The sequence below is a fragment of the Crocuta crocuta genome, unplaced genomic scaffold, assembly GCF_008692635.1.
Source record: "Crocuta crocuta isolate KB4526 unplaced genomic scaffold, BGI_CrCroc_1.0 scaffold153, whole genome shotgun sequence".
Lineage (NCBI taxonomy): Eukaryota > Metazoa > Chordata > Mammalia > Carnivora > Hyaenidae > Crocuta > Crocuta crocuta.
The window spans coordinates 4,897,329-4,923,125 of NW_027529525.1; the positions used below are offsets into that span (position 1 = coordinate 4,897,329).

A 25,797-nucleotide genomic window follows, 5' to 3' on the forward strand; every position below is an offset into this window, starting at 1 on the left:
AGGACCCCCCCCCACCCCCAACACGCAAGGATAAGATGTGATTACGGTTTATAATCTGTCATGCCTCTTAGTTGGATATAGTGAGTTGACTCTTACTGAAGATGGTATTTACTCCATGCTGCTCAATTCTGGCAAAATTCTTTAGGTTACATTCCAAACATCTGTCAGACCATCTCTACAACCCATCAAAAGCTAGAGACCTTGGAAAGGCGGTCCACATCTTACTTATGTCTGTGAGCTAGAGTTCAGTTTTGGCTCTAATTTTATTATTTATATATAAGTAGACTCCACATCCAACTTGGGGCTTGAATTCTTGACCCTGAGATCAAGAGTCACATCCTCCACCAACTGACCCAACCAAGGCACCGCAGGACTTTAATTTTAAGAGCAGAGTTCACTCTGAGAGCACATTAAAGAAATTATTGTTGTTGTCAATGTTTTTTTTTTAATTTGATCTTTTTTATCAAAACCACAAGATGTCATTAATTATTTTGTACCGGGGCCATCCGTTTCCATAGGATCAGTGAATGAGCCTCTATTGTCTATGGTTACTTGTTTGTTGTTGTTCCTACTGGACCATAGGCCCGGCGAGTTGAGTTAGTGCATACTCCTCAGTCCGTTCTCAATGCACAAACGGCTCCTCTCTCACATTATTTTCATTTTATCCCTTCATCCTAACGCTAACCCTTCAGCCCCAACCCAGTGTCAATAGACACAACCTCTCTGACATCCTTGGATATCTTTGACCTTTGAAAATATTTAGGAATTTAAGATACATGTTTGTGTTTCAGATTTTCATACATTGCATTATTGCACAGCTTTTAAATATAGTATTTTAAATCCCCTGCTGTAGATCACAAACAAATCAACATGACACCGTTAGCTCCCCCCGGCCCTTACCCTGCCCATCCATTTCCCTCCAAAGAATTATCACCTGTTGGACAGCATAGTTGGCAGCGCTCAGCCCAGCTTTGTGCCATTCAAGAGTGGCAAGCATGTCTAGACTCCCTAGAAATATTATCTTTCAACTCACTTTTGGCAAGTGTAAACTTTTGCTGGGTTATGTCAACAGATATATATGTTTCTCATCCTCATAGAAATAGATTGGTGCTGGGATTTCTCGAGGCAGGGAAAATAAAGACTATCTTTTGGCTCATTAAAATTTTCGCTCATTAAAAATGTCTGAGGCTTTTGATTCTCGGGGGTGAGACTGGTGACATACATACACTGTCAGCGGCTATTTTGGATCTCCTGCTTTCAGGCATGTCTTTGCTCTTGGATGAGCCCCTTGTGGTTTTCAAAAGAACTAGCAAGTCAATTATAAATAGAAGGCTTGTGTCTGTGTGTCTGCATGCACTTACTCTGTGGGATGAGGCACCCACATTACAGTGGGTAGTGAACTATTTTTCACTTCTTTGAAGAGGGAAGAAGAAAGATTAAGAACACTTTTCTCTTTTTGAGATAACCCACGTCTCTACAAACACCCACACAAATCTGTGTAAATGAACTTGACATTTCAAAGACCTTACCTTAAGGTCTCCTCTTGAAAGCACAGCTCCCCGACCTGTTATTTTAAGAAAGAAGTAGTTATCTCACAGACCTGCTACAGAGGGTTCAAGAATCAGAAGTCAGTCTGTGCCACAGACCTTTGGAGGGAGCTCCGGAAGCTGAATTTCTTTATTGGAACACTGCTTTGGAACCTCTAGGACTTGGCTCTTTGCATTCTTCACTTTTCTCCCCCACTAGTGCAAACTGTTGGGACCAGCAAGTCCGAACTAATTCTCACAAGGGAGGGGAAAAGAGAGAGTGATCTGAAAAATTAGGTTGCAAAAATTAGATTGCAGATGTCTCCAGAAGGAGACAATTAGGAGGTCTGATTAGATGTGCTTCACTGATGTACAAGGTACCTTTCCATCACACCTTGGACCTAGCAGGCATGCACTGCTCCTGTGGTACCATGTGTTACCTTACTGTGAAAACATTGTTCTATTCCCTTTGTCTCCTTGTACCCTCACCTTCAATGATCAGTGCCATTTTTTTTCCTGCCAGACAATATGTAAGCAGTGATGAATTTCCATTGTAATCAACATGAAAACTTCATGTTTTCAGCAACACTTCAGTGTCATTACTATTGAAAAATTAGTCTAAGGCATCTAGCTGGAAATATTGGTAATAGACATTTGTAATTATAGACTGCATCCTTGTAAACTCTCGATTATACTGGGCTCTTATAGATAATGGTGGGAACACCAGTATTCCTAGTATTGCTAGTTGATGAATTAGCATGGAGTTTGCAGGAACTGGCATTGACAATTGCCCTATATTTAGGAGATTTTTTTTTTTTTTTTTAGAAAACATAAAATAAAGGTAATGAGCATTATGTCCTGGAAAAACATTTTATTTTGATACAGGAGTTGGGATGTGACAACCCATTAGGCTGAAGATAATGTGAAAACCGCAGTGGGGGGATGTTGATTCTCAGAAGCCTCTAGTTACATGATAACCATCCTTTGGCCTGGTATGATCTAAAAGAGTACACAGCTTGTATAAATGTGTTCCTTTATTGAGAGTTGATTATCATTTGGTAGTTGGTCAAGTGAGAGATACAAGATAACAAAATGTGGACATCATGGCCAGTGATGATGCTTGGCCTGACCTTCTGTTTGGTGAATGTGTTGTAATGGTCTTGGGGAAACCATCCTATTCCTCTAATGGGGTACACTCCACGTAGTGATGTTTTTCTTTCCTCTTGCTTCTTTACAGATGAGAAGCCCAAGGTAAACCCCAAACTTTACATGTGTGTGTGTGAAGGCCTCTCCTGTGGGAACGAAGACCACTGTGAAGGCCAGCAGTGCTTTTCCTCACTGAGCATAAACGATGGCTTCCATGTCTACCAGAAAGGCTGTTTCCAGGTCTACGAGCAAGGGAAGATGACCTGTAAGACCCCGCCGTCACCTGGCCAAGCTGTGGAGTGTTGCCAAGGCGACTGGTGTAACAGGAACATCACGGCCCAGCTGCCCACCAAAGGTTCCCATGGACTTTTCTATTTCTAGATCAAGGGTTTCTGTTAGTGTTGTTCTGTGTGGGTTAAAGATGGACGTAGCCACAAGGCTTTCCTCCTACTCTTTGAACTAGAGGCCATGGGTGACAAGGAAGGTAGCAGTAGGTGAGGAGGGAAAGGTGGCCTTATAGAGTCTAATGGGGGATAAATATCTATGAGCAAGTGAGCAACGTGTGGTGTCCATTTTGGGGAGTGGCTTGGGTGACCAGATCTCTCTTCATAGTCATGAGCAGGTGAAGAGCTCCTGATATGCTTTTCAACCAAAACAGTTCGGCTTGGTGAATATTCATCTCTTTGTTGAGTGTGTAGGAAGTCAAATGGAACATAAGAATCCAGTGGCTGAGTAGAATATATTTCCTTCTCTTTGAGGAAGGAGACAAAGCCTTACCAACCTTTGCTCCCTTTGTCTGATTTCCCAATGAACCATTACTGAAGCTTGAAGCTGGGTAGGATTTCACAGGAACCTTGTAGTTTATGTGGAATCTTTTCCATGTTGTATTCAAATGGATTCCATATTTAGTGGAAAACAGTCTTTCTTTGAAACTGTTTCCCCATAAAATGAGCCCTACATTGCTGTCTCAAAGTCCCTACAAATACTAATGTTTCTTAGTCTTTGTGGACTCACTTCAATACAAAGTTTAATCTCCATCTATAGTACATTTTTAATAGGCATAATTATTTAATTTTGCACTCACAAAAGAAGTAAACCAGGATGTGGAGTAGGAGAGGCTACTGGGTTGCCCACTGTCAGAAATGTCAGCTAACAGCAGAAGAGGCAGAGAAATCAAAACAAAACAAGACAAAAAAAACTGATACAAGATCATGTAGGGCAGTGTTTTGGTTATGGTGATAACCTCAAGACTTATAGAAAATGTTAATTCTGATAGGCAAATAGGGTTGAATAATGAAAGAAGATTTTTTAAAGTGACATTAAGTATTTAAATGGTTAAAACTAAAAGGGTACTTGATGGAAAAAACTTTACTCTTAACCTTTGTGACTTAAATTGGTATTAATAGAGTGGATGGACATGAAGAAGTACCTGCACTCACATAAAAGTTATACCTACAGTATGGGAAGTAGAGAAATCTGCAGAGCACTGCAAGACTCTGAATTGTAATAGATAATTTATTTTCTTTACTTAAGGAATCTCTCATTCAAGTAGGGAGGCATAATATTTATAATTTAATGTTGTATATAATTAGTTTTACACTTTATCGTAAAAGTGACATGTACCACAAAGCGTAATGTGCCAAGTTGTTGATTAATTTGGATTGGAAAGTTAAAAGAAATGTGTAAAGGACATCAGGCTTGCACTCGGATTGCGGAAGGAAGCAGGGATGTGGAAGAGAGGCATATGTGGGGAAGAACAGAGCTTGGTGACATGATGTCATAAGGGTTCTGACATTCAGAGATAATTCTTGTTTGGGGACTTTTTTAGTGTTTATTCATTTATTGAGAGAGAGAGAGTAAGAGAGGGAGGGAGAGAGAGGATCCCAAGCAAATTGCACTCTCAGCAAGGAGCCTGATGTGGGGCTCAATCCCATGAACCACAAGATCATGACCCCAGCACAAACCAAGACTCAGTAACTCAATCAACTGAGCCATACAGGCACCCCTGTTTGGGGACCTTTTAATTATGGAGCTTCACTATCCAGTCAAGAAATTTTTCATTTACCTCACTAGGCAAGTAGAGCGTCTTTGTGTGTATTTGCCTGAGTGGTATGTGAATGTTGGAGTGAATGCACGGATGTTTGAATGGGTAATGTAATAATGCCAGGCGAGGGGGTGAATGAGTGATTAGGCAAGTGAGTGAATCAGTGAATGAATGTTTTGAGTGAGTGAATGAATATTGAATAAGTGAGTAAAAGAACAGATGAATGAATAGGTTCCTAGGCAAGAATCCTAGGCAGAAATCGTGATGTAAAGAGATCAATGAGAATTCTGCAGTAGATCCAAGATACACTGAGGAGAACCACAGATTGGGTGATTTGGTTTTAACTCAGATAGTGCTTTCTCACAGGAGTATTACATCATAATCTCTGCCTGTAAGGGCTGAGGATAAAGCATTTGTACAGATCATATCCATGTTAATAAGAATAGTACCGGAGATTTGTCTAGCACTTCATATTTTAAAAGCACTTCCACATACATGCATTAATACAGTTGGTTCTCTGTGGAATCTTTTCAGACTCTGACTGTGTCTAAATGAATAATGGTTCAAATGACTGGGCCACTGGCCAGGTGTTAGGAAGTATTTTAGTTTTAACAGTTGGTGACTTGCAAGACTATATGGTCAGGATCAGGAGCTACTTGTGAGGTGTTGGTTATGCTAAATAATCAGTAAACAGTGATCCTTACAGCCAATTGCCCTTTTCTCCCCCATCTCCAGGGAAATCCTTTCCTGGAACACAGAATTTCCACTTGGAGGTCGGCCTCATTATTCTGTCTGTAGTGTTTGCAGTATGCCTTCTAGCTTGCCTACTGGGAGTCGCTCTCCGAAAATTTAAAAGGCGCAATCAAGAACGCCTCAATCCCAGAGATGTGGAGTACGGCACCATCGAAGGGCTCATCACCACCAATGTTGGAGACAGCACTTTAGCAGTGAGTGTGTGACCCCAGGGAATCCCAAGCATAACACAGATGGCTGAAGATGCTTTCCCATTTCCGCCATAGAATGCTAACCAGTGGCTGGTGACTGGACAGTGTGCACACATACCACTGGTCACTTGTGTCCTAGGCAAGCATATGTTGGCACCTGTTTAGTCTCCCCTGTATGAGAACATTTATTCTAGGCAGACATTTATATTAAATAAGGGAGGGGATTTATTTTAGTAGATTCTTGGTAGTTACTTTTCTTTTGGGAGTAGGGGAAAAGGTGCAGAGAATCGTCTATAATTTGGGGAGGGGGGGCTTGAAGTAATTCACTTACTCTATTTTTAGCAATAACAGTACTTTCAAAAAAAAAAAGCACCTTTGCTTAATATTAAAATCACTTTCTCTTCTAGATTATTTTAACACCCTGTAATTTAAGACTTTAAAATTTGACATCCAAAAAAAGCAGCAATTAAACTTTTCATGCTCCTGTGCTGCCCCCTTGTGGAGTGTAGTCATTTGGTTAAACTGTGCTACCCAATAAAATACATGTGCCACATATGTAGTTTTAAGTTTTCTAGTGGCTGCTTTAAAAGTTTAAAAAGGACAAACCATAGGTGATATTAATCTTAATAATATGTTTATCCAAACAAATATAATTGTTATCATTTTGACATATAATCATTAACCATAAAGAATGATGAATAAGATATTTTGCATTCTTTTTTTTTTTTTTTTTGAATGAAGTTTTCAAATCTGGTGTATACTTTACACTCACAGCATATACCAGTTCACACTAGCCACATTTCCCTTGCTAAAAGTCAACACGTGGCTGGTACCTACCCTCATGGACAACTCGGGGTTAGACATCATTGTATTTATATGTTTTAAAGTTATTCTTTTGCATACTTTTAAACAATGAAATCACATTAAAATGTCTTCCTTTCTTTAAAAAATTGTCAAGTATTAATTGTACAGAAACTTTAAACATCAAGCGAGACAAGGGAACCACTTCCTATAAATAGGTGACCGTAGAATGCAAAAGAGAGAAGCATTCGAAAGTGATGCTATGCTGAGTCTGATGCCTCATTTGAAAAAGGTGAAGATGGGTGAGTCTTAGGTGGTAAAGACATGCTAATAGAAAATTAAGACTCCCCCTGTCATAATCTGATGGAAGACTGTCCAGGTCATAACTTTCTAATGTGACTCAATGTTATTCAATGCCATGGCCATACATCACCTAAGATCGTGTCATATTAAGTCTCGTCCTGCTAGGGGACAAGCTTAACAGTGTCTGGTAGTTCTCCACTTAAGCCTGCCCTGCAACTACCTTTTTGCTGGAGAAGACTTACCCTCACCAGCACCAGTAGCTCTGGCGCTGTTCTTGGACCAACCTGGGCTAGTTGTTAAAACATTTGGTGGTAGCTGATACAGGCTAGGAAATATCCCATCCTCCTCTGCCTTCCCTGCCATTGGGCCACCAGTCAGGTGTACTTTTTTGTATGAAAGGGGGGAAGGAACCTCGTTTTCTTCCATTTCCCTCTCTATTTAGATTGTAGTACAGCAGAATCGGGAAAACAGAAGAGGGCATTCTGTGTCCCAAAGGAAAGAAACACGGTTTTTCGTTAGAAATGTATTTTGGAGTTTATTTCAAAAATTAAGCAAAATTAAATGAGTATATTGAGTTTGTAGCAAGAAGATATGAGGTGGAATCCTGACAAAGCTTTAGTGAAGTAAGATTCTCAAGCAGCTTAGTCAGAACGCTGTTTCCCAGAGCTTGCCAACCACAATGGACAGTGATAGGAATATCTAGTGTAAATCGCTGTTAAGTAGCTCCTGTAAGTCTGGAAGAGGAATGGGAGTATATGCTAAAATAGTCTTCTCAAAGCAGCCTTCTTGGATGACAGTGTATAGCGACATGGTAGCCCAGTAAAGAACACTGTTTAAACAAGTTATCATTATTCATCTATGTGCTTGCTTATTTAAGTGACGTGCTCTGTGGCTCAACAAAGTCTATCTTACTGAACAGCTTCCTACATTGAAAAAGAAGCCTTGGGATCCAGAAGTTGAAGTAGATATCTGTTAGTCTTTGGTTGATTCCCCTCCCCCGCCTTAAGTCTATGAACTAGATTTAAAACCACGATTACATATTATGAAAAAACACATTTGTTTAATTTTCAGAATTATTCTCTCAAAAAATTGAATGAATAACGAGAAAACAGAACAGCAAAAGAGATGGTTAGGGAGATATGGAACTACTTGATCTGCATTCAGTTTCTTGTTGATTATCCATTTTGTGGTTTTTAAGGATTCTAAATATCTTCCTTTGGATGTTCAGATTTTGGTAATTTTGCTGATCAACAGTACTTCACAGTGGTGCTCAGAGTAAGTAAAAGAAGATGAAATTCAGACAAATCAATGTATTGCTTTAACAGACTAGCTAAAATGTTTGGGAAAGGATGAGCTTTGGGGAATGTTAGCTCAACATTATTGCAACCTTACCACCTATCACCTTGGGCACAATATTGTGTATTACAATGATCAATTCCCAATACAAAAAGTCATCTACTCTTTGACTTGCACTGAGAATCAGAAGGAAAAATTTATGATGAATGAACTAATTGGGAGCTTTTTCCACAGTATATTCATTTGTAGGAATAGGTTTGGGGCATGGTTTTATGTTTTAAATGAAGGTTTATTTTTCTTCTCTGATTTGTGGATAATTCACACCAAGAAATGACATCTAGGGTTAACTTTTGGGATGGTTTGTTCCTCACCTACCTGAAGGGTAACTGCCATCCAGGTGGCCCCTCTCTGCTTGAGTGTACCAGTTAGATGACCCACTGGCCACTGGAGTCTTTCCAATATAAGCGACATTAGAATTGTATGTTCCTTATTCCTAATTCATTTATTCCTTTTTAGAGTTCCTTAGTTGGCACACCAACTATAGTGGCTCCTTCCATAGATAGTTATGAGCAGAGCAGAACATGGTTAGTTATGTTGAGCCTTGGAATTGAAGGCCCTTCCTTTTTGCTCCACTTGTTCCTCTTTCTGTTGTTTCCCTTCATGCTCAGCCCTGCTTCTTGGACTTTCTAATTTGCATCTTTGATTTGTTGTCCCCTCAGCTTTTTTTTTTAACACATATTTTTTATTCCAAAACTCTGGATGTACAAAAAGACTCCTACTCCCTCAGGAAACCCTGTCTTATGTTAGGGAAAGGGCTAGCTCTTGGTTTCCCTAAGAAAACCAGTTCTTCCTCCAGCAGGCCTTTCTGTGCACACTAACGGGCTACATGTCCAGGATTGCTGTCTCCGTGCGAGTAACTGTGCTACGTGTGCTAGTGCTCTGCACCGGGAACTGTTTCTCAGTAGTTTCTTTTTTCTCCTTGTCTCAAACCACAGGATTTATTGGATCATTCATGTACATCAGGAAGTGGCTCTGGTCTCCCTTTTCTGGTACAAAGAACAGTGGCTCGTCAGATCACACTGTTGGAGTGTGTCGGTAATTCTTTTTTTTTCTTCCTCTGTGGGTTGTATGCAATGTTAGCTGTGGCTCTGGAAGCAGGGTGGGACTCGAAAAATCTGCCCCTTGTTGCCTGTTGCTCATGAAACAACAGGAGATGGTGTGGCTATGTATCTGTTTCCTGTGACTTGTGTTCAGCACCTCCACTTGTTGAAGTTCTTGTTGAAGGAAACTCTTGCTAGTTAGTCTGAAGAATGGCTAGTCAAAAGCTTTTAGTTGCAGGTAGACCCTCTGGGATGATGGGAAGGCAGGGGAACAGAATTTGTATAGTATGGCTGCTCCTGACTACAGGCATTGAGTGATCTGAGGTGCGTAGGCGTTTGGACAATACACTTGCTTATGGCAATTCTCCAGTCCCACTCACTCTCCCACTGCCTTTAAAAATAATGAGATAAATTTACCAAGGCTACCTTTAAAATTGTTTTATTTAAACAAGAGTGATAGCCATTTCTCTGTGGCCTCTCCTAATTTCCCATCTAGGAACAGGTTTATATATAGATGTAGTCATAACATGTATACAATTTGTGTTCCTCCTCAGTTTTAAGCTCATATACGTTTCCATATGTCTGTACACATCACAAATATTTTAAAAGGTTGTGTAATCATGGTCTTTTGAAAGATCGTTTAATTTTAATGGTACTACTCCGACAAGCTTTTGCATGCCTTGCATCTTTCTTTTGAGTGCTCAGAATACATTTCCAGGAATTGGGAGTCCTGGGTCAAAATTTGTGACATTTTTATGGGTTGTTTATAAATTGCTGAACGCCCTCTAGGAAGATGGTACAAAATGCTCTTTTTAGGGGAAGTCCCGAGTTTTAGTACTTTAACTTTTATTTGGCGGGTATTTCCAAGTCCCATGGTAGTTGTCTTGAATTTCTGTTTTGGACGGTATGCAGGGATGGCCGTGGGGACCCCCACACGCTCTTTCTAGTTCTCCTGCTTTCTTTTCTTTGCAGCTCCAGTCATCCCATCTTTTGCTTTTGGGAGGAGGCTGGCCCCCATAAGGTGCCCTCACCACTTGGCTGCTACCCTCTGACTTTTCTTTCTGTTTATATGGAAGCCAGGACCCCTGAGGCCTGATCATGGGAAGGGGGCTGGGCAGTGTGGAAGAGCAGCAGGCACCCTTTCGGGCACACAGCGGGCCAGCAGGAGTCCTTTGCCTTTGCTGTAGGTCTGCAGCTGCTGGGACTGGCTCTGGACCACGCTTCATGCTTCTCTTCCATGATGGACTGTGAGCACAGAAAGATGGAAGAGCCCCAGATGTGCCCATTGCATACAACCAGAGTTGTCTTCTTGTGCTACCTGACATCCCATTTGATTATGAACAGGGACGGGTACTTGAGTAGGAGTGAGAAGGCAAGGACAGGGATGTTTGCCGTCTCGCTTACCCCTACCCTCCTGTCCCATGGCCAGTCACCATTCACAGGGTTCCTGGTCTCAATAGCAATTTTTAGAGACTGACCCCAGAGTCCAAAGGGCAAAATAATACTGTGCCTTTAAAAAGACATACTGTTTTTGGTAGTGCAGATATTCTTGAGCATTCTTTGAAATAGTGTAAATTCAATTATAGCATTTTGTTGGTTCAGTGCTAAAGACTTTCATAAAAGCAATGCCATTTCAGTAGCTTATAGTTAGTGTTCATGTGGTACAGTGTTGAATAAAAATGTATGGGATGAACCACTTGGATAGTGTGTTACCGTTTTGGGTTCAGAAGCATAGGAAAGTTGGACTAGATCAGATAGTGATTAGTGAACCCCCCAAATTTCTGATACCTTAGGGATTCCCATGGGGGCTCCATGGCCAGAACTTCTGGGCTGCCCTGTTTCTGTTTTTAGCGACTTCTACAGAAGGTTGCATTTCTAAAAAGCACTTGACAACTTAAAAGCATTTGAAAACCATTGAAGTACGTTTCCATTTTAAATCTGTCTACTTATCTTGACATCCATCTCTGTTTCCTTACAGAAAAAAAAAGAAGGGATTTAAGGCAACTTTGTAGTAATGTATACAGTTCTCCGGCATGTTTTTTCTCTCCATCCTAAAGAGACTGTGAGGACAAAGGGCGAATAAAGATACACAATTTTACCGAAGGCAGGAAGAGATCAGCATACTATTTTTGAGCAGCCTATTTTATACTGTCTTAGCACTAGCCTTCATCTCGCACTGCAAATGCTGGGCAATTGCTGTGACTGTATTAAAATGAGTCCTGCTCTAAATACTATTTTTGTGACCTGACAGCAGCCCACAGCGATGACTTCCTGGCCACATTTAACCTCCTTTTGGAGTAGTCATTGGTACTTAACAGGGACATTGTTTATTAAGAGGACTTCTAGAGTGCGTGTTGTGGATCTTGCGTCAGAACATAATCACCTCGATAGGCATGCTTCCTTTCTCTATGTTTGGGTTTCTCGTGGCTTAGTTTTTCAGCAAAGAGTGATGTTCCTATGTGCGCAGGTGGTACCGCAGCTGCTTATTACAAGCTGTGACTCCCAGCAGCCACCTGCCTGGTGGAAAGCCCTGCTGCCCCGCGAGGTGTATCCCCTGCCTTTGCTGTATGTAGGTGCCGCGTGTGTCTTTACCCTGATTATACCCTGTGTTGATCCCCGAAGTCTCGTGGTAATTACCTCCTCCTCCCAACCTCCCCCATCACCCCTACCTATAATTAAGGAGAAGAATGGAAGAGGTAGCAAGCCGTGGACAGGCTGACAGTTGTGTTGCTGCTGCAGCGGAGGGCGTGCACCCCACAAAGCAGATCACAAACTAGAGTCACCACGTTTTGGGAAACGCCCTCTCCAAGGGGCCTTTGTGGTGTGGCCCACTTCTGGCACCACAGGGGCTGTCTAACAAGCAAATACCCATGACCAATGTCAGGAATCGGAACTGTTCTGGGATTATGTCTTTAAGACTCTGCAAATCCTCTTTTGAAATATATCCTCTGCCAAGAAATCCTTTAGGGAAGGTAGTGGCTGCTTGTTGGTTTCCTACCCACGCACAGTTTTGTGTGTGTGTGTGTGTGTGTTTACGTGTGATTTTTTTTTCTTGGGGGGATCGTTCAGAACACAAATCTCAAACTTAATAGTCTCTCCCTTATGAAAATATAAATGCCTGTGTAAATTCACAGATTTGGATTCCCAAGAAAATGTCTGTGTTGATCTTGTTTGAAGGGAAGGAATCATAAAGGTATTCAGTTTGGACACACGCAGGTTTTTTATTATTTTTTTGTTTTTCTCAGAACAACATTGAAATCTAATACTCTGTACCATTTTCTTAGTTTTACTAACTTTCGGGTGTTTTTCAAAAACGTATATGTTTCATGGCTTTTAACAGAGGAATTTAACTGCAAACTTAGTAATTAGCAGCTAGTTGTAGCGTGCAGACACTGAGGGTGTTTAATTTGTTATGACAGCAGGTGGCCGAGGAGTGGAGGGCAGCCCCGGCTTACTTTTTTATGTCTTCACGGGAGAAAGGTGGTAGTATTTGTATCCCCAGATTCAGTTCCTGCACGTAAACGGTGAAGGGGTTAAGAGGTGCAGGCAAGAGATGTCCTGGCTACCTCTCCTGTTCTCCAGTCCGACGTCACCTCTGTGTTGCTTTCCACAGGGAAAGGCAGGTATGGTGAGGTGTGGAGGGGCAGCTGGCAAGGGGAGAACGTCGCTGTGAAGATCTTCTCCTCCCGGGATGAGAAGTCATGGTTCAGGGAAACAGAATTGTACAACACTGTGATGCTGAGGCATGAAAATATTTTAGGTAAGTACAAAGATAATCCCTTCTCTATCTTATCTAGAAAGAAAGAATTGCCTGCCTTTGCCCTCTCAGATTTGGTGGATGTGAATTTGCAAGTCTCCCCTGAAAAGTGATAACAGGGATCGTCAGCATTTATATCATGTTTAATTTTTTTAGCCCTAATTTCTCATTTAAATCTGCAAAGAAGTGAAGTTTGAAGATTCTCTGGATGATGATGAAAATGAAATCATTATTGCTAATTCTTATTCTGTAGGTTGTTATTTAAGCAACAAAAATTTACCCCATATTGTTCACTTCAAGGCTTCATCCGTTGTTCTACTTACCGCACCCTTTTTGAATATTTATTGAATCAAACTAAGAAAGCTCTTTGGACGATTTCCTAGAGATTCACAGCTCCCAGGGACATCGTAATTAAATGCACGTTCCCTCAAACTAGGCATGGTTTTTAAAGCCCAGATTTACAGAGGGATTTAGCATCCATTTTAATTTGGAAACGAAGGCTTAGAACCATTTGTGAAATCTGTGAGGAGCCTATTGAAATACTGCTTTGGAAGTATAAGGAATGAGAATATTCCTTGTTCCCATTGGCTTCTGTGTCTTTGGAAAGTTTCTCTAAATGTGTTTATACTAATACGTGTATGGTGAATGCTGCCCAGAGTGTTTCTTTGCTAGTGGGTATAAAGGTTCTATAGAAGTGGACTCTATAGGATAGTGTTGGACACTTGTGACTATTGGATGAGATTTGACTTATAGGAAGGCCATTCCGAGAGTTTATTTCTATTCCATCACTGCCAGTTTCGTATTAAACTTGAGTCAGTTTGTCCACAAATAATGGTTTGACAGTTGTCTACAGTTTTGCTTTGATAGGATGGTGGTGTGTTCCATCTTAGAATTGTGTGTTTCTGCTGCGGTCTTCTCCCCCTCCCTTACCTGCTGGGCTGTTGCTGTCACCCAGTCCTGACAGTCACTTGTGTCACTGCTGTTGGTCTCCCATTTCCAGTCCATCTTGCTGCCCTGAGTTATCTCTCATCGGGTAGCTGATATACTTCTCAAGGTGTCTTTGATGACTCCTATGTTGCCTGTCACATTTGTGCCTTCTAGGCTGCCAATCCAGACTCCTTATATGTTAGGTTCCCAAGGAGTCTCAGACTTTCTCTACAAATATCCCCAGATGGGAGGCAGTTCTGATATTTACCGTTACTTGGGACTGCCATGAACATTCAAGTGTCTGTACCTTCGTTCGTGGTCTTGATCACCCGTGATCCCCACCCCACACTCTACGCACCCCTCCTTCCATCAGAATTTCCCAATTCCCTTTCAGTTTCTCCCAGAGGACTTACTTGTGCTTTTCTGCACACCCTCGCTTTATAGCTGTGCTGTAGCTCTGCTCACACACTACCTTGTGTCATAGTTGGATGCATGTGTGTAACAGCAATGACTACTTACACCAGTCATACTAGTTACTACTTACACTGCTGTAAGCGCTTAATGTGCATTTCTCATGTAATCTTCACCACAATCATAAGAGGGTAGACACTCTTGTTTTTTTAGTTTTAATGGATGAGGTAGCCAAGGTATAGAGGTTCACATTACCCATCAGGTTACATAGTTGAGCTGAGAACCACCCTGGGCAGTGTGTCTCTAAACCACAGTTCTGTACTCAGTGTGGTAGCTAGCTGGTGGAACTGCTTCTGTGATTCTCCAGTGAGAATGTGAGGTGAAAATTTATCCACAGTCAAAACTGCCCTTCAGTGTCCCAATTTTTCCTCTGCCACTGGAACAGACAGGTTGAGTAACAGATAAAGTGTCAGTTATGTTAGAAGCTGTGATGTATAAGAAGTACTTAACTTTAAAGAGTGGAATTCTGTTAATGAGCAGGTGCACATACTCTTAATAAATATGTATGTGGGCTCTGAGATTCATTAAAGGAAGGGCATGTTCAGGCACCCCTACTCATTCTCATGGGCTCACAGGTTCATTGAACAAAACACTCTAGATATTGCTGGGCTATGCAAATAGTCACTTTATCAGTACTTTAGAGTTAAATGAACTGTGATACCATTCCATTGTACACTGAGGACAAGAATCATTTCCACTGTTTTTACTTTCACACTCAGAACCAAGGACACTACCCAGCACATGGTAGGTGTTTAGTAAATACTTGTTAAATTAGATTTAATCATAAGAGAAATCTGAAAGTCACTTCTGCAGTATGACTCATGTGCAAGAAATGAAGTTCCCTGAGTTGGACCACAGAGTTGCAAAACATGGTTCATTTCTTATTACCAAATGATCCAAGGAAATTCTGCATCCATGAGATCCTTCTACCATTGTCATGATTGCAGCTGTGTGGACTGATTTTACTGTGTAGTTCTTTTAGTTGAGAAAGCTCATAAAAAATAGACCACTTTTTTTTCTTTGTTGACTAAACTTGGTTAAACTTCTTTTCCTTGCTGTACCAGTTTTCTGGAGATAGAGACTTCGAGGTTTTCCGTGATCATTTTCTTTTTTATCAAAGGAGCATGTTATATTGAGTATTGGATCATGGTTTCTCTCCACCCGTGAGTACTGCTCACTCTAGCCCCTCAGAGTAAATAAATTACAAACATTTACACATATATGCATCCATATGAAACTCTGCACCCTCATTGTTTATCCCCCTACGACAGTATCTTTCAAATGACTAGTGTGCCTTTCAGCTCTTCCTTCTGCTCTGTCTGGTATAGAAGGTCAACAGACAAGTGGGTCACAGGAGGCTGTACTGTGTGGTGGCAGGAACAGTGGTCGGGAATTTGAGAAGCCAGTTTCTACTCTCAGCACTAACAGCCCCACTGTGTGACGTTTGGCCAGAGTTCTATGCAGCTGAACGTTCTTTTCCTCATTACTAAGACCAAGAGAGTTGAGTTAATGGGAGAATTTTACTCCAAAGTCTCATCTTACACTCTTCTTTTAAAAAATTATAGTAAAACATAAAGTTTACTATTTTAATCATATTAAGTGGGCAGTTCAGTGGCATCAAGTACATTCTCACTGGATGACCATTAGCACCCTCCATCTCTAGAACTGCCTCATTCTCTTAAGTGGTACTGCCTAGCTATTTAATCAGAATTTCTTGAGACCAAGTGGAAGTAGAGGAGGCCACCCGCAAAAGATATTACATTACAAAATTGTTGTGGTTTTAATTGACTACTGAGCCATTCTAAAATGTAATACTAACCAGCTATTCTTGAAACTTCCTGTGTTAGGCATCGTATAAAGCACTGTACCTATAATTACTCTTCTGTTCTCACAGTACCCCTTTGAGACTGATGATGACGTTGTCCTTATCTTACCAAGGAGGAAGTCAAGGTGGAGATTTTACATGACTTGTGTGAGATCACCCGGCTCGGGAATGGTGGAGCCAGTTGGCACCCAGCTGTCCAGCTCTGGGACCCAACACTCTGCAGCATGTGCCCCACGGTGTGGTGGCCTCACTCCTCAGCTGTCATAGCTACGCAGTGACTGGCTCTTGGGAGAGTCACCAGGGAGAGACTCACCAGGGCCACTGGTGACCTCACATAAGATTTTGGGTTTCATTTTCATTCCTGAGGAGCCTGGGAGGATGATTTTGGCTGTTAAATAAGAGGCTTTTGTTTTTTGTTTTTTTTTTTTAAATGTTTATTTATTTTTGAGACAGAGACAGAGACAGAGACAGAGCATGAGCAGGGGAGGGGCAGAGAGAGAGGGAGACACAATCTGAAGCAGGCTCCGGGCTCTGGGCTGTCAGCAGGGAACCTGATGCAGGGCTCCAGCTCACAGACCACGAGATCATCACCTGAGCCGAAGTCAGAAGCTTAACTGACTGAGCCACCTGGGCGCCACTCAGAGGCTTTCGGTCTAATCACTTTTTCTCTCTGTTAATGAACATATCCAGTGGCTGTGCCAGCGTTCCACCTTATAGGTACCTGTTCAGTCTTCCCTAACAGTAAAGGGCTTTGAGTGAAATTGCAAAATTTCCATGAAAATGCTCTAGCACTCTGAAACAAATGTAGTTCTGTCATTCACACTTGGAAGATAAACAGTTAAAAAAAAATCCTGCCTATTTAAAAGTCATTTTTCCAGAAGGTCTAGAGCATAATTAACAGGACAGACAAAATCCTTCCCTAAGACCTAAGAGGCTTAGGGAAGGTGAGCAAATAAATAAACTGTATGTATGTATGTATGTATGTATGTATGTATGTATTTAATCAATCAGTCAGAGGCTGTTCTCCTTTAGGCAGAGAGATCAGTAGAGGCTATATAAATATACAACAGTAATTTAGTTTCTTTTGAGTGGTGCTTATAGTTTAGGATGTTTATTTTTGAACATGATTAACAATATCATTTGGTTTAAACGGATAAAGCAGAAACATTTTCTTTAGTAAGAATAACTAATACCTAAGTACATGTATTATGTCCTGTGAAGGGCTCGAAGGGAATCGCGATGGGGCAACAGACTGGAGAGGGGAAGGGGTGTAGGAGTGAGGCTGCCTGTGGGACCGGCTCAGAGGGAGGGGAGGAGGAGACAGGGGATCACATTTACTTTGCAGATACCCGATGGATACAAGTGTCAAATTGTCTTTCTCTCGGTAGAAGGCAGCTTGCTTGGGGGTCCTATGGCAACATGGGTAAGAGTAGGGGTTCTAGAGCCAGGCTACTGGGGACCATTACTGGCCTTAACATCAGTGATGTCCTCTGTCTCCTTTCTGTCATTTTTGGAGGATTATGTGCAGAGCATGTAGAACTGTGCCTGGCACCTTGTTAGTCCCAGTATTTACTACCCATTTGTATTGTTGATGATGACAAAGATCAAATAGGGGACGTTTCTTTGTTCCCAGAGTTTTCTATGAGAGCGATGGTAGTATATCCAGATGGCTAGCACCAAACTCAGGGTCAGCAGCTACTTAAGGGATGTGTAATTTGGCATCTCCTAGCAGCAATTCCATTATTTATAAACTGAGTATAATGATATCTGTGTTACTAGTGTATTGAGGAAACTCCCATGAAAATATACATGCGTAAGCGACACAAATTTTTTATCAAGCACTATGCACGTATGAGGTGTGTTCCACATATTTCTCCTTTCCCATACCCTTTCACAAGTCATTTAATCCTTCCTCAAGCCACATCTTTTTTAAATATTCTTTTATTTATAAGTTCCAAATGTCACTGCCTGGAAAGGACATTAGCTGTGTGTGTGTGTTTAAATATATATGTGTGCATATATATATAAATGTGTGTGTCTGTATATATACACATATATATGGAGAGAGAGAGCATGCGAGAGTGAGTGCGTAGAAAGCACCTCTGTAGCAGAAAAGGCAAGCATGCACATCACACTTTATTTCATAGGTTAGGAAGTTCTAGAGGTCATTCACTTTGCTCAAGGGTCCCCTTAGAATGTCTAGAAAAATCTCTTTCTACCTCTTTATTGACATATGTCAAGCCTCATTTCTTGAAAAGAACTCTTGAAAAGTGGTCAGTTATTACTTCTTGGTGTTGTAACATCTAGTCTGAATTATTAGGATTCCCTATTCAGGACTCATGTTGCCCTTTGCAGATATAACAGTACTTTTTATCATATTCATTACATTATATTGTAATTTTTCCTTTTTATATCTTTTCTAGCCAACAGACACTGTTATCTTGGTTTTCTTGTGTGATTGACAAAGAGCAACATAGGTGCTTATTACATTTGGTTTCTTTTTTATTTGATGAGTAGTCGATCATTTAATATAAATGTATCCCTTTATCTTACACTTGAGTAGAGAGAATCCAGAGAACAGAAATGAGTTGCCCAGTATTACACAGCACATCACAGGCAGAGTCAATACGAGAACATAGGTGTCTAGATACTATGTGGGTTTTTTAAAATGTTTTACATGTTTTTAAGTTTACTTTTTCCAGAGCAAGAAAGAGTGTGAGTTGGGTAGGGGCAGAGAGAGAGGGGAAAGAGAATCCCAAGCAGTCTCCACACTGGCAGTGCAGAGCCCTGACACAAATCGTGAGATCGTGACCTGAGCTGAGATCACGAGTCTGTCGCTTAACCAACGGAGCCACCCAGGCGCCCCGAGATACTATGTTTTTTATTCTTTTGGGGTGGTTGGTGAATAATCTATGCTTGGAATATGAACATGATAAAGAGTTTGATCTTATCATTATGGCTAAACACAAAGATACTATTCCTGTCTCAATGCAATCTAAAATATTTTAAAGGATTATTTGTCATGGAAATGAATATGGAAATCTCCTATTCATTAGCAGCACCTTTTTATGGAATAAATAGTATTACATTTTTCTGTTGATGTCTTTGTTACCTCCTTTCGTGGTAGTTTCATGATTTTTTTGTCGTAGGTGGTATCTATCTGTGGGTCTCTATTTCTGCGTACTAAAAGTTATAATGTGAAATCCTTACATGTCTGCTAATTTTGTTCTTGCTCTCTCCAGGTTTTATTGCCTCAGACATGACATCAAGACACTCCAGTACCCAGTTGTGGTTAATCACACACTATCACGAAATGGGATCGTTGTATGATTATCTTCAGTTGACTACTCTGGATACAGTTAGCTGCCTGAGAATAGTGCTGTCCATAGCTAGTGGTCTCGCACATTTGCACATAGAGATATTTGGGACCCAAGGGAAACCAGCCATTGCTCATCGAGATTTGAAGAGCAAAAACATCCTGGTTAAGAAGAATGGACAGTGTTGCATAGCAGATTTGGGTAAATTTTAAAAAATATTTCTTAATTACTGTTTTTACTTCTATTCTGTTCATTCCATCCTTTAGCTAGATTTGCATCCATCATCCCCCTGCCATCCCCCACCCCCCACTGCCTTTAACCTTTTGTTATGAAACATTTCAAGCATGCAGACAAATTGAAAGAACTTCATAGTGAATAGCTGTATACCCACTACCTAGAGTCTCTCATCAACATTTTATTGTTCTTAAGCTTTGCCACATATCATCCATCCCCACTCATCAACCCATCTTAATCTCTGATACCTTACCATGTAAATTGCAGACAAAAGAGCCGTTTCTTATAAAGACTTGAGCATGTATACCACTGTGTCATTCACCAGAGTGAAATTTCGAGGTAAAATTTCATTTTCATGTGAAATGAACAAACCTTAAGTATTATTAAGTAATACATTCTCAAGAGTTTTGACAAATGTTCTAACATCCAAATCTCTAGAAGAAAGAGGAAACCTAAACCAATTCATAATTTGCCCTGCTGGGATATCTCATTCCTATGGTGTTAGGATACTGCTCAGTGTTAGCTTTAATTGCATTACAAATAAGACTGTTTTCATTTATATACAACTTCATTGTATATAAAACTATATTCAACTTAGACCCCTTGGATATTGGGGATAATTATGGTAATGAGAAGTGAATTGTAATATTGGTTATTCATTTCAGGGAACTATCGAGAGTCCTCACTCTATTTGATTAAAAAATGGTTTGTATTATATTCTTCTATACACTCATAGTTATTGTTAGGTGGATAAAGGTTTAGGCAGTATTAGCTCTATTATATAAATGATAGAATTTATTCTTGTTTTTAAACACAAAAGACTTGATGTGTCAGGAAAATTTATTCCTTTTATATTTCTTGAAACTCATTGCATTCATGCCGAGAATTATTTTACAATGTTTTGCAAGTGTGAGAAGAAAACTATTTAGGATAGCATTGAAAGGGCATGGCTCTAAAGCTTTTGGTGGGTAGTTTTAGTTGTGGACTGGAGTTTTATGGCTATGCCATGGCTTTTGGAGCAGGGTGATTTGGGCTGGAATCCTGGTTTTCCCAGTTATTCACCCTGTATATCTGTGCAGGTATTTTAATCTATCTGTTTACCTGACCAAAGTGCACTGTTTCTTATTCTTGATGTTGGGGTAGAGCTTAGCAAGGAATACTTTAGTGTTTGACACGGTACACTGTACTTCTGTATTGTTTCCAATGTTCATAACACTGTGTTCAAGTATTATTCATGTTACTAAAAATCACTTTTGCCTACTTCACATGATTCTTACAAGATTCAGAAGTTATATTACTTGCTTGGCAAATAATAAGCATTCAGATGGTAGTTGCTGTTATAGTCCAGTGGTCTAGGGGGAAATGGAAAATTGAGGAAGCTGTTGGCTTTGGTTATGGGGCTTGATAGGGAGTCAGAGGTACTTTTCAGTTAGTCCAACTAATTAATTATTCATCTGTCTTTCTTTTGGCTGGGAGCCTTCCAATTAGATACACAGATTTGTACAAAAATCTGTGTTAAGGTATTTGTTATTCAGGGAGTAGATCTTGGTACAGAAGACAGCTCCTCCTGTAAGACCATCATTTGTGTGTAATTTTTCACTTTATACCCAGAAATTCAGGATCACTCATTAGAAATCATGTTCTATTATTGAAACTGCAAAAATTTCAGTATTCTATTTACTTTTCTTAACTTTTTATCATAAAAAATTCAAACATGCAGAAAGGCCGGAGGAATAGTAAGTACAATGATCATTGATATCCACAACACTTAGATTCAGCAGTTGTTAAAATTTTACCGTACTTGCTTTATCTATATGTAGCTGAACGTATATCTTTGCTAATACATTTGAAAATAAATTTCAGACATCACAACACTTTACTTCTAAATGTTTCAAAATGCATCTCTTAAAAATACCAAAATATTTGATACACTGCATGATCAGTATATCAAACCTAAATTGTTACTGATAATTCTTTAATATCATTTAATGTCCGTTTTCAGATTTTTTCTAGTTATTTTTCACACAAGAATTCAGCCAAAGTTTACACATTGCATTTGGATATTTTGTCTCTTTAGCTGGTGTGATAATTATCTATTACTGGGCAATAAATTACCTCTAAAACTTAGCAGCATAAAACAACAAATTTGGTATCTCACATAGTCATCTGAGGGCCAGCAATCTTGGAATGACTTAGCTCTGTGGTTCTGGCTCAGGATCTGGTGTGGGTTCCAGTCAAGCTGTCGATTAGAGCTCCAGGCATCTGAAGGTTTGATGAGGGCTGGAACTTTGAGGATGGCTCCATTAACATGGCTGTTGGTGGGAGGCCTCAGTTCCTTGTCACAGGGACCTCTCCACGGGGTTTGTCTGAGAGAGAGCAGCGAGGAAGCCATGATGCCTTCTATTTCCTAATTTTGAAGCTACACACTCATTTCTGCCTGGTTCTGTTTGATAGCACAGCCCACCCTCAAGGCAAAGAGAGTTGAGCTTCACCTCTTGAAAGGAGAAGTCTCAAAGAACTTGAGGACACATTTTTAAACCACCACGGTTAGTACTGCCATGATCTATTTATACTGCTCCTTCTCATATTCTGTTATTTTGATTCTTTGGTTCTTGTAAGAGTAGAGAGGTGCATATGTTTGGGGACACAGTGGCCATAGAATCTTGGGGTTGATTATAAAAGGCAGGGAAAGAGGAACCGGTCTGATTTAGTGAATGCAATTGCTGATATCCTAGTCATTTTTAAGGGTGCGATAACATGTGCCACCCCCCAGGCATGATAAGGAGTCCTCATCCCACACCCTCAAAACCATGGAGTAGGAGCAGGAGCGTTCATAGATGGCTTGAGGGATCCCCAAAGGATCCTTGGGTTGCAACGGTTTATAGAGGCAGCTTGTTCCAATCTGGCACTTTTCATTATTTTGAATGTTAAAGGGATCATTTTCAGTTGGTCGGCATGTACATCAAAAAGTAATTTCATTCTCACAGTGAATCACGCATGTATCTGCCTAACCCACCTGGTCTGTATGGAATGCCGGGTCTCTCTAATGGAAGAATTCTGAAATGAGTCATGGTTTAAGAAAGTGCTTCAAAGCCATTTAACATGAGAGCTGTGCTTTGAATGGGGGGCTAGTTTAATGCTGGCTGTACGCCTGATTTTAGAGAAAGGCCTGTGGGTTTGGTCAGTGTTGCTGTTTCTCAGATGAGCATCCCTTCCTAAAGGGATGGAGTCTGCCCCTTAAGTAGTGATATATTACTGCAGATTCTCTGCCTCACACTGTTGGAAGTTTGTGTTTGCTCATGGTTGGGAGCTGTGGCAGAGTAGGAGAGCTTAATTTCCTTCTCATAAGATGCTTGGCGATTCCCACTTAACATGTGAACCTGTTTTCCTGTGGCCTTGAAACACTGGCCTCATAGAGCTTTGGTGCTTCGGTTTATTATTCATCCAGATCTTTTTGTCTCGGGGGTTTATGTGTTACCATAATAGCTTCAGAATGTTTCCGGCATTAGTTCTTTTTTCTGTTGGTCACAACAGTATTCCAGATTCCTCGGGAGGTACCGCAGCAGTGAGTCCCACAGGAGGGCGCTTCTGATTGGGGTTGCTTTAAAAGCCCTTCAGCAACCCTCTGTGAGAAAGGTAGTGAACTAACCCACCCTGTTGTCTTCTTCCCTTTAGGCCTGGCAGTCATGCATTCCCAGAGTACCAATCAGCTCGATGTGGGGAACAACCCCCGTGTGGGCACCAAACGCTACATGGCCCCTGAAGTTCTAGATGAAACCATCCAGGTGGATTGTTTCGATTCTTACAAGAGAGTTGATATTTGGGCCTTTGGACTTGTCTTGTGGGAAGTGGCCAGACGTATGGTGAGCAATGGTAAGTATCTGATCTAATGTAGTAATGTCCTTTCCAAGTCCTCTCAAGTCTACGATCTTTAAAGGGGCAAAGGAAATATTTAAGTCCACAATGCTCCATGAATCATACTTATTCCTTGAATCATACATCAGGCTATCAGCATCTATATTTGATTTATGGCTAGTAGGTGGAATGTAATGGGATTATATTTTAGCTACACAAGAGGAAATGATGGTTGAAAAAGAAGAATATTTTGGGCTGGGACATCTGCTCCTAGTGCTGCCTCCCCAGTGTCTCAAGTATAAGCCCCCAATAAACACTTCCTGTTTCTTACCAAAAAGAAGAGTATTTCTGGAAAAGACTAGTTATTCTTTGGCTTTTCTTTTGATTGGTCCATACTTCATTCTTTCCTTTCTCCATCTTCCTGTTCTACCTTTCTGCCCACCCTCCCTCCTCCTCTGCTCTTCTCACAAGTGAGGTTTAACTGAGAAGAATGCTCGAGTAAATCAAAGGGCAAATCCTGCTGTGTTAGATAATTTTACTTCCAAAATTTGGATTATGGAGAAAATAGTGCTCAGGTTGCACACTCAGAATTCACTTCTTTGTGAGAAGCAGTCTGTACCTTTTGGATTAGTGAAGTTTAAATTCAGGAAGTCCTGAACAGGTGGCTAATGTTGGGCCTCGTGTAAGTAAGTTTTGTTTTTGTTTTTGTTTTTTTCTCGTGTAAGTAAGTTTTATGAAATGGTGGTGGTGTAGCAGTGAGAGAAACATAGGTCAGTCATTTTTAACCTGTGACCCATACAATAAAGTCTTACTTACTCTTGTCTTTCATGTGTTCCCATTAGCCACAAATACATTGTTGAACTTTACTAGAAGTACACTGTATTTTGAAAGAACTAAGTATACTGTTTCAAATTGCCCACATCCCATCTACCCACAAAGCGGTTATTATAGCAAACTTTCTTGAGTCACCTAAATAAACTTCTGTCTTCTCAACTGGAAGTCTGATTTCAGAGGACATGTCTGAAATTGTGGCAGATAAACAGGAACATGGCATATATTTAGATTAATATTCATTTTCAAAGGATACTTTCCCCTCCTAGAACTTGCTTGAATCCTGGATTTGAAGTATTAAATAATGTGTGAATTCTCAAGGATTGAGATTCTTGGGGCAATCATAATTTTCCTGAACAACGTAGCCAGAGAATAGGAAGTTCTTTGAGGAAAGTTGAATCAGGGTAATTTAACATAGCTTTCGTGTGCAATAATTAAAATTGGCATGACTTCACGGTAGCTGCTGAAGCTGGTGCTTTTTTCTTTTTTTGTTTTTCCCTCCAACAGCAAAGCGTGTCTTGTTTTGATACCCTTACAGAATTTGTTAAAAGCAATGTTTCAGATTAAACATAAACATACATGCATTGTAACTGGACAGTTCTTTTAATTTTCTTTTTCTTTTCTTTTTCCTGATGGAACCATGAACAGTTTCTTGGTAATTGTTTCTCAATCGTTGGGAGCTTACTGACTTGCATTTTGTGCCATTCAAGTGCCTTGAGAATTATCTGCAACAGGGAGATTGTTTTCTTGATTTATGAAGTTCTGAACTTTGCCTGGAATTGCACATCGACCTCATTTGCCTACCCCCTCACTAATAATCCTTGAGCATCTTGGAACTGAACATGTAATTGTAATTAATTTATTTTAACAAACAGTTTAGAGAAGGATTGGTGTCATAGTGAACCATGCAACAGGGAACCTGCCCCAAATGAAGAGGAAACCAGTATCCCAAGGTTAGGATGGTAGCTGTCCAGTGGTGGGTGTGCTGGAGCAGCTCTAAGCAAGCCTGCGTGACGAAAGCCAAACTTGGCAGAGACATGGGGTCTGGGCTTTGTAAGAATTCATGTTGCAAACGTGTTCCCTGTGTCACAGGCATAAACCCAAGTGGCTCTTAAAAGCTCGAGTCTATTTGAAATTAGAATCATCAGTTTAAAATTTAGCCCAACAAATGGTAGTTTGCATCATCTGTTTAACATGATTTTGGGGGAAAAATCATGAAGAGTAGAGAAAGACTATTTTGGTGGTGTTGTTTTTTTTCTATTGATTTCCTCTTACGTCATCATTTAGGTGGTTCTCAAGTTCCTAAAATTCTGGTGAGTCGAGCTTCTCTTCTGTGCTGTGGTTTTGTGGGTTTTTTTGTTTTTTTGTTTTTTTTTTTTTTTTTTTTTGGGGGGGGTGAAGGGGATGCTGTGTCTCATTT

At 40.5% G+C, this 25,797-nt stretch overlaps 1 protein-coding gene across 2 annotated transcripts in view; it reads left to right on the forward strand.

Annotated features, from left to right (window-relative positions):
* The window catches only part of ACVR1 (activin A receptor type 1), an 86,511-nt gene that overhangs the window by 35,522 nt on the left and 25,192 nt on the right, over window positions 1–25,797 (forward strand). For both annotated transcript variants that reach the window (XM_077761030.1, XM_077761031.1), the window contains exons 3-8: window positions 2,764–3,027; window positions 5,452–5,663; window positions 9,056–9,155; window positions 12,774–12,920; window positions 19,383–19,658; window positions 23,367–23,564. In XM_077761030.1, the coding sequence (XP_077617156.1) occupies window positions 2,764–3,027; window positions 5,452–5,663; window positions 9,056–9,155; window positions 12,774–12,920; window positions 19,383–19,658; window positions 23,367–23,564 (1,197 nt within the window). The remainder of the gene's footprint in view (window positions 1–2,763; window positions 3,028–5,451; window positions 5,664–9,055; window positions 9,156–12,773; window positions 12,921–19,382; window positions 19,659–23,366; window positions 23,565–25,797) is intronic.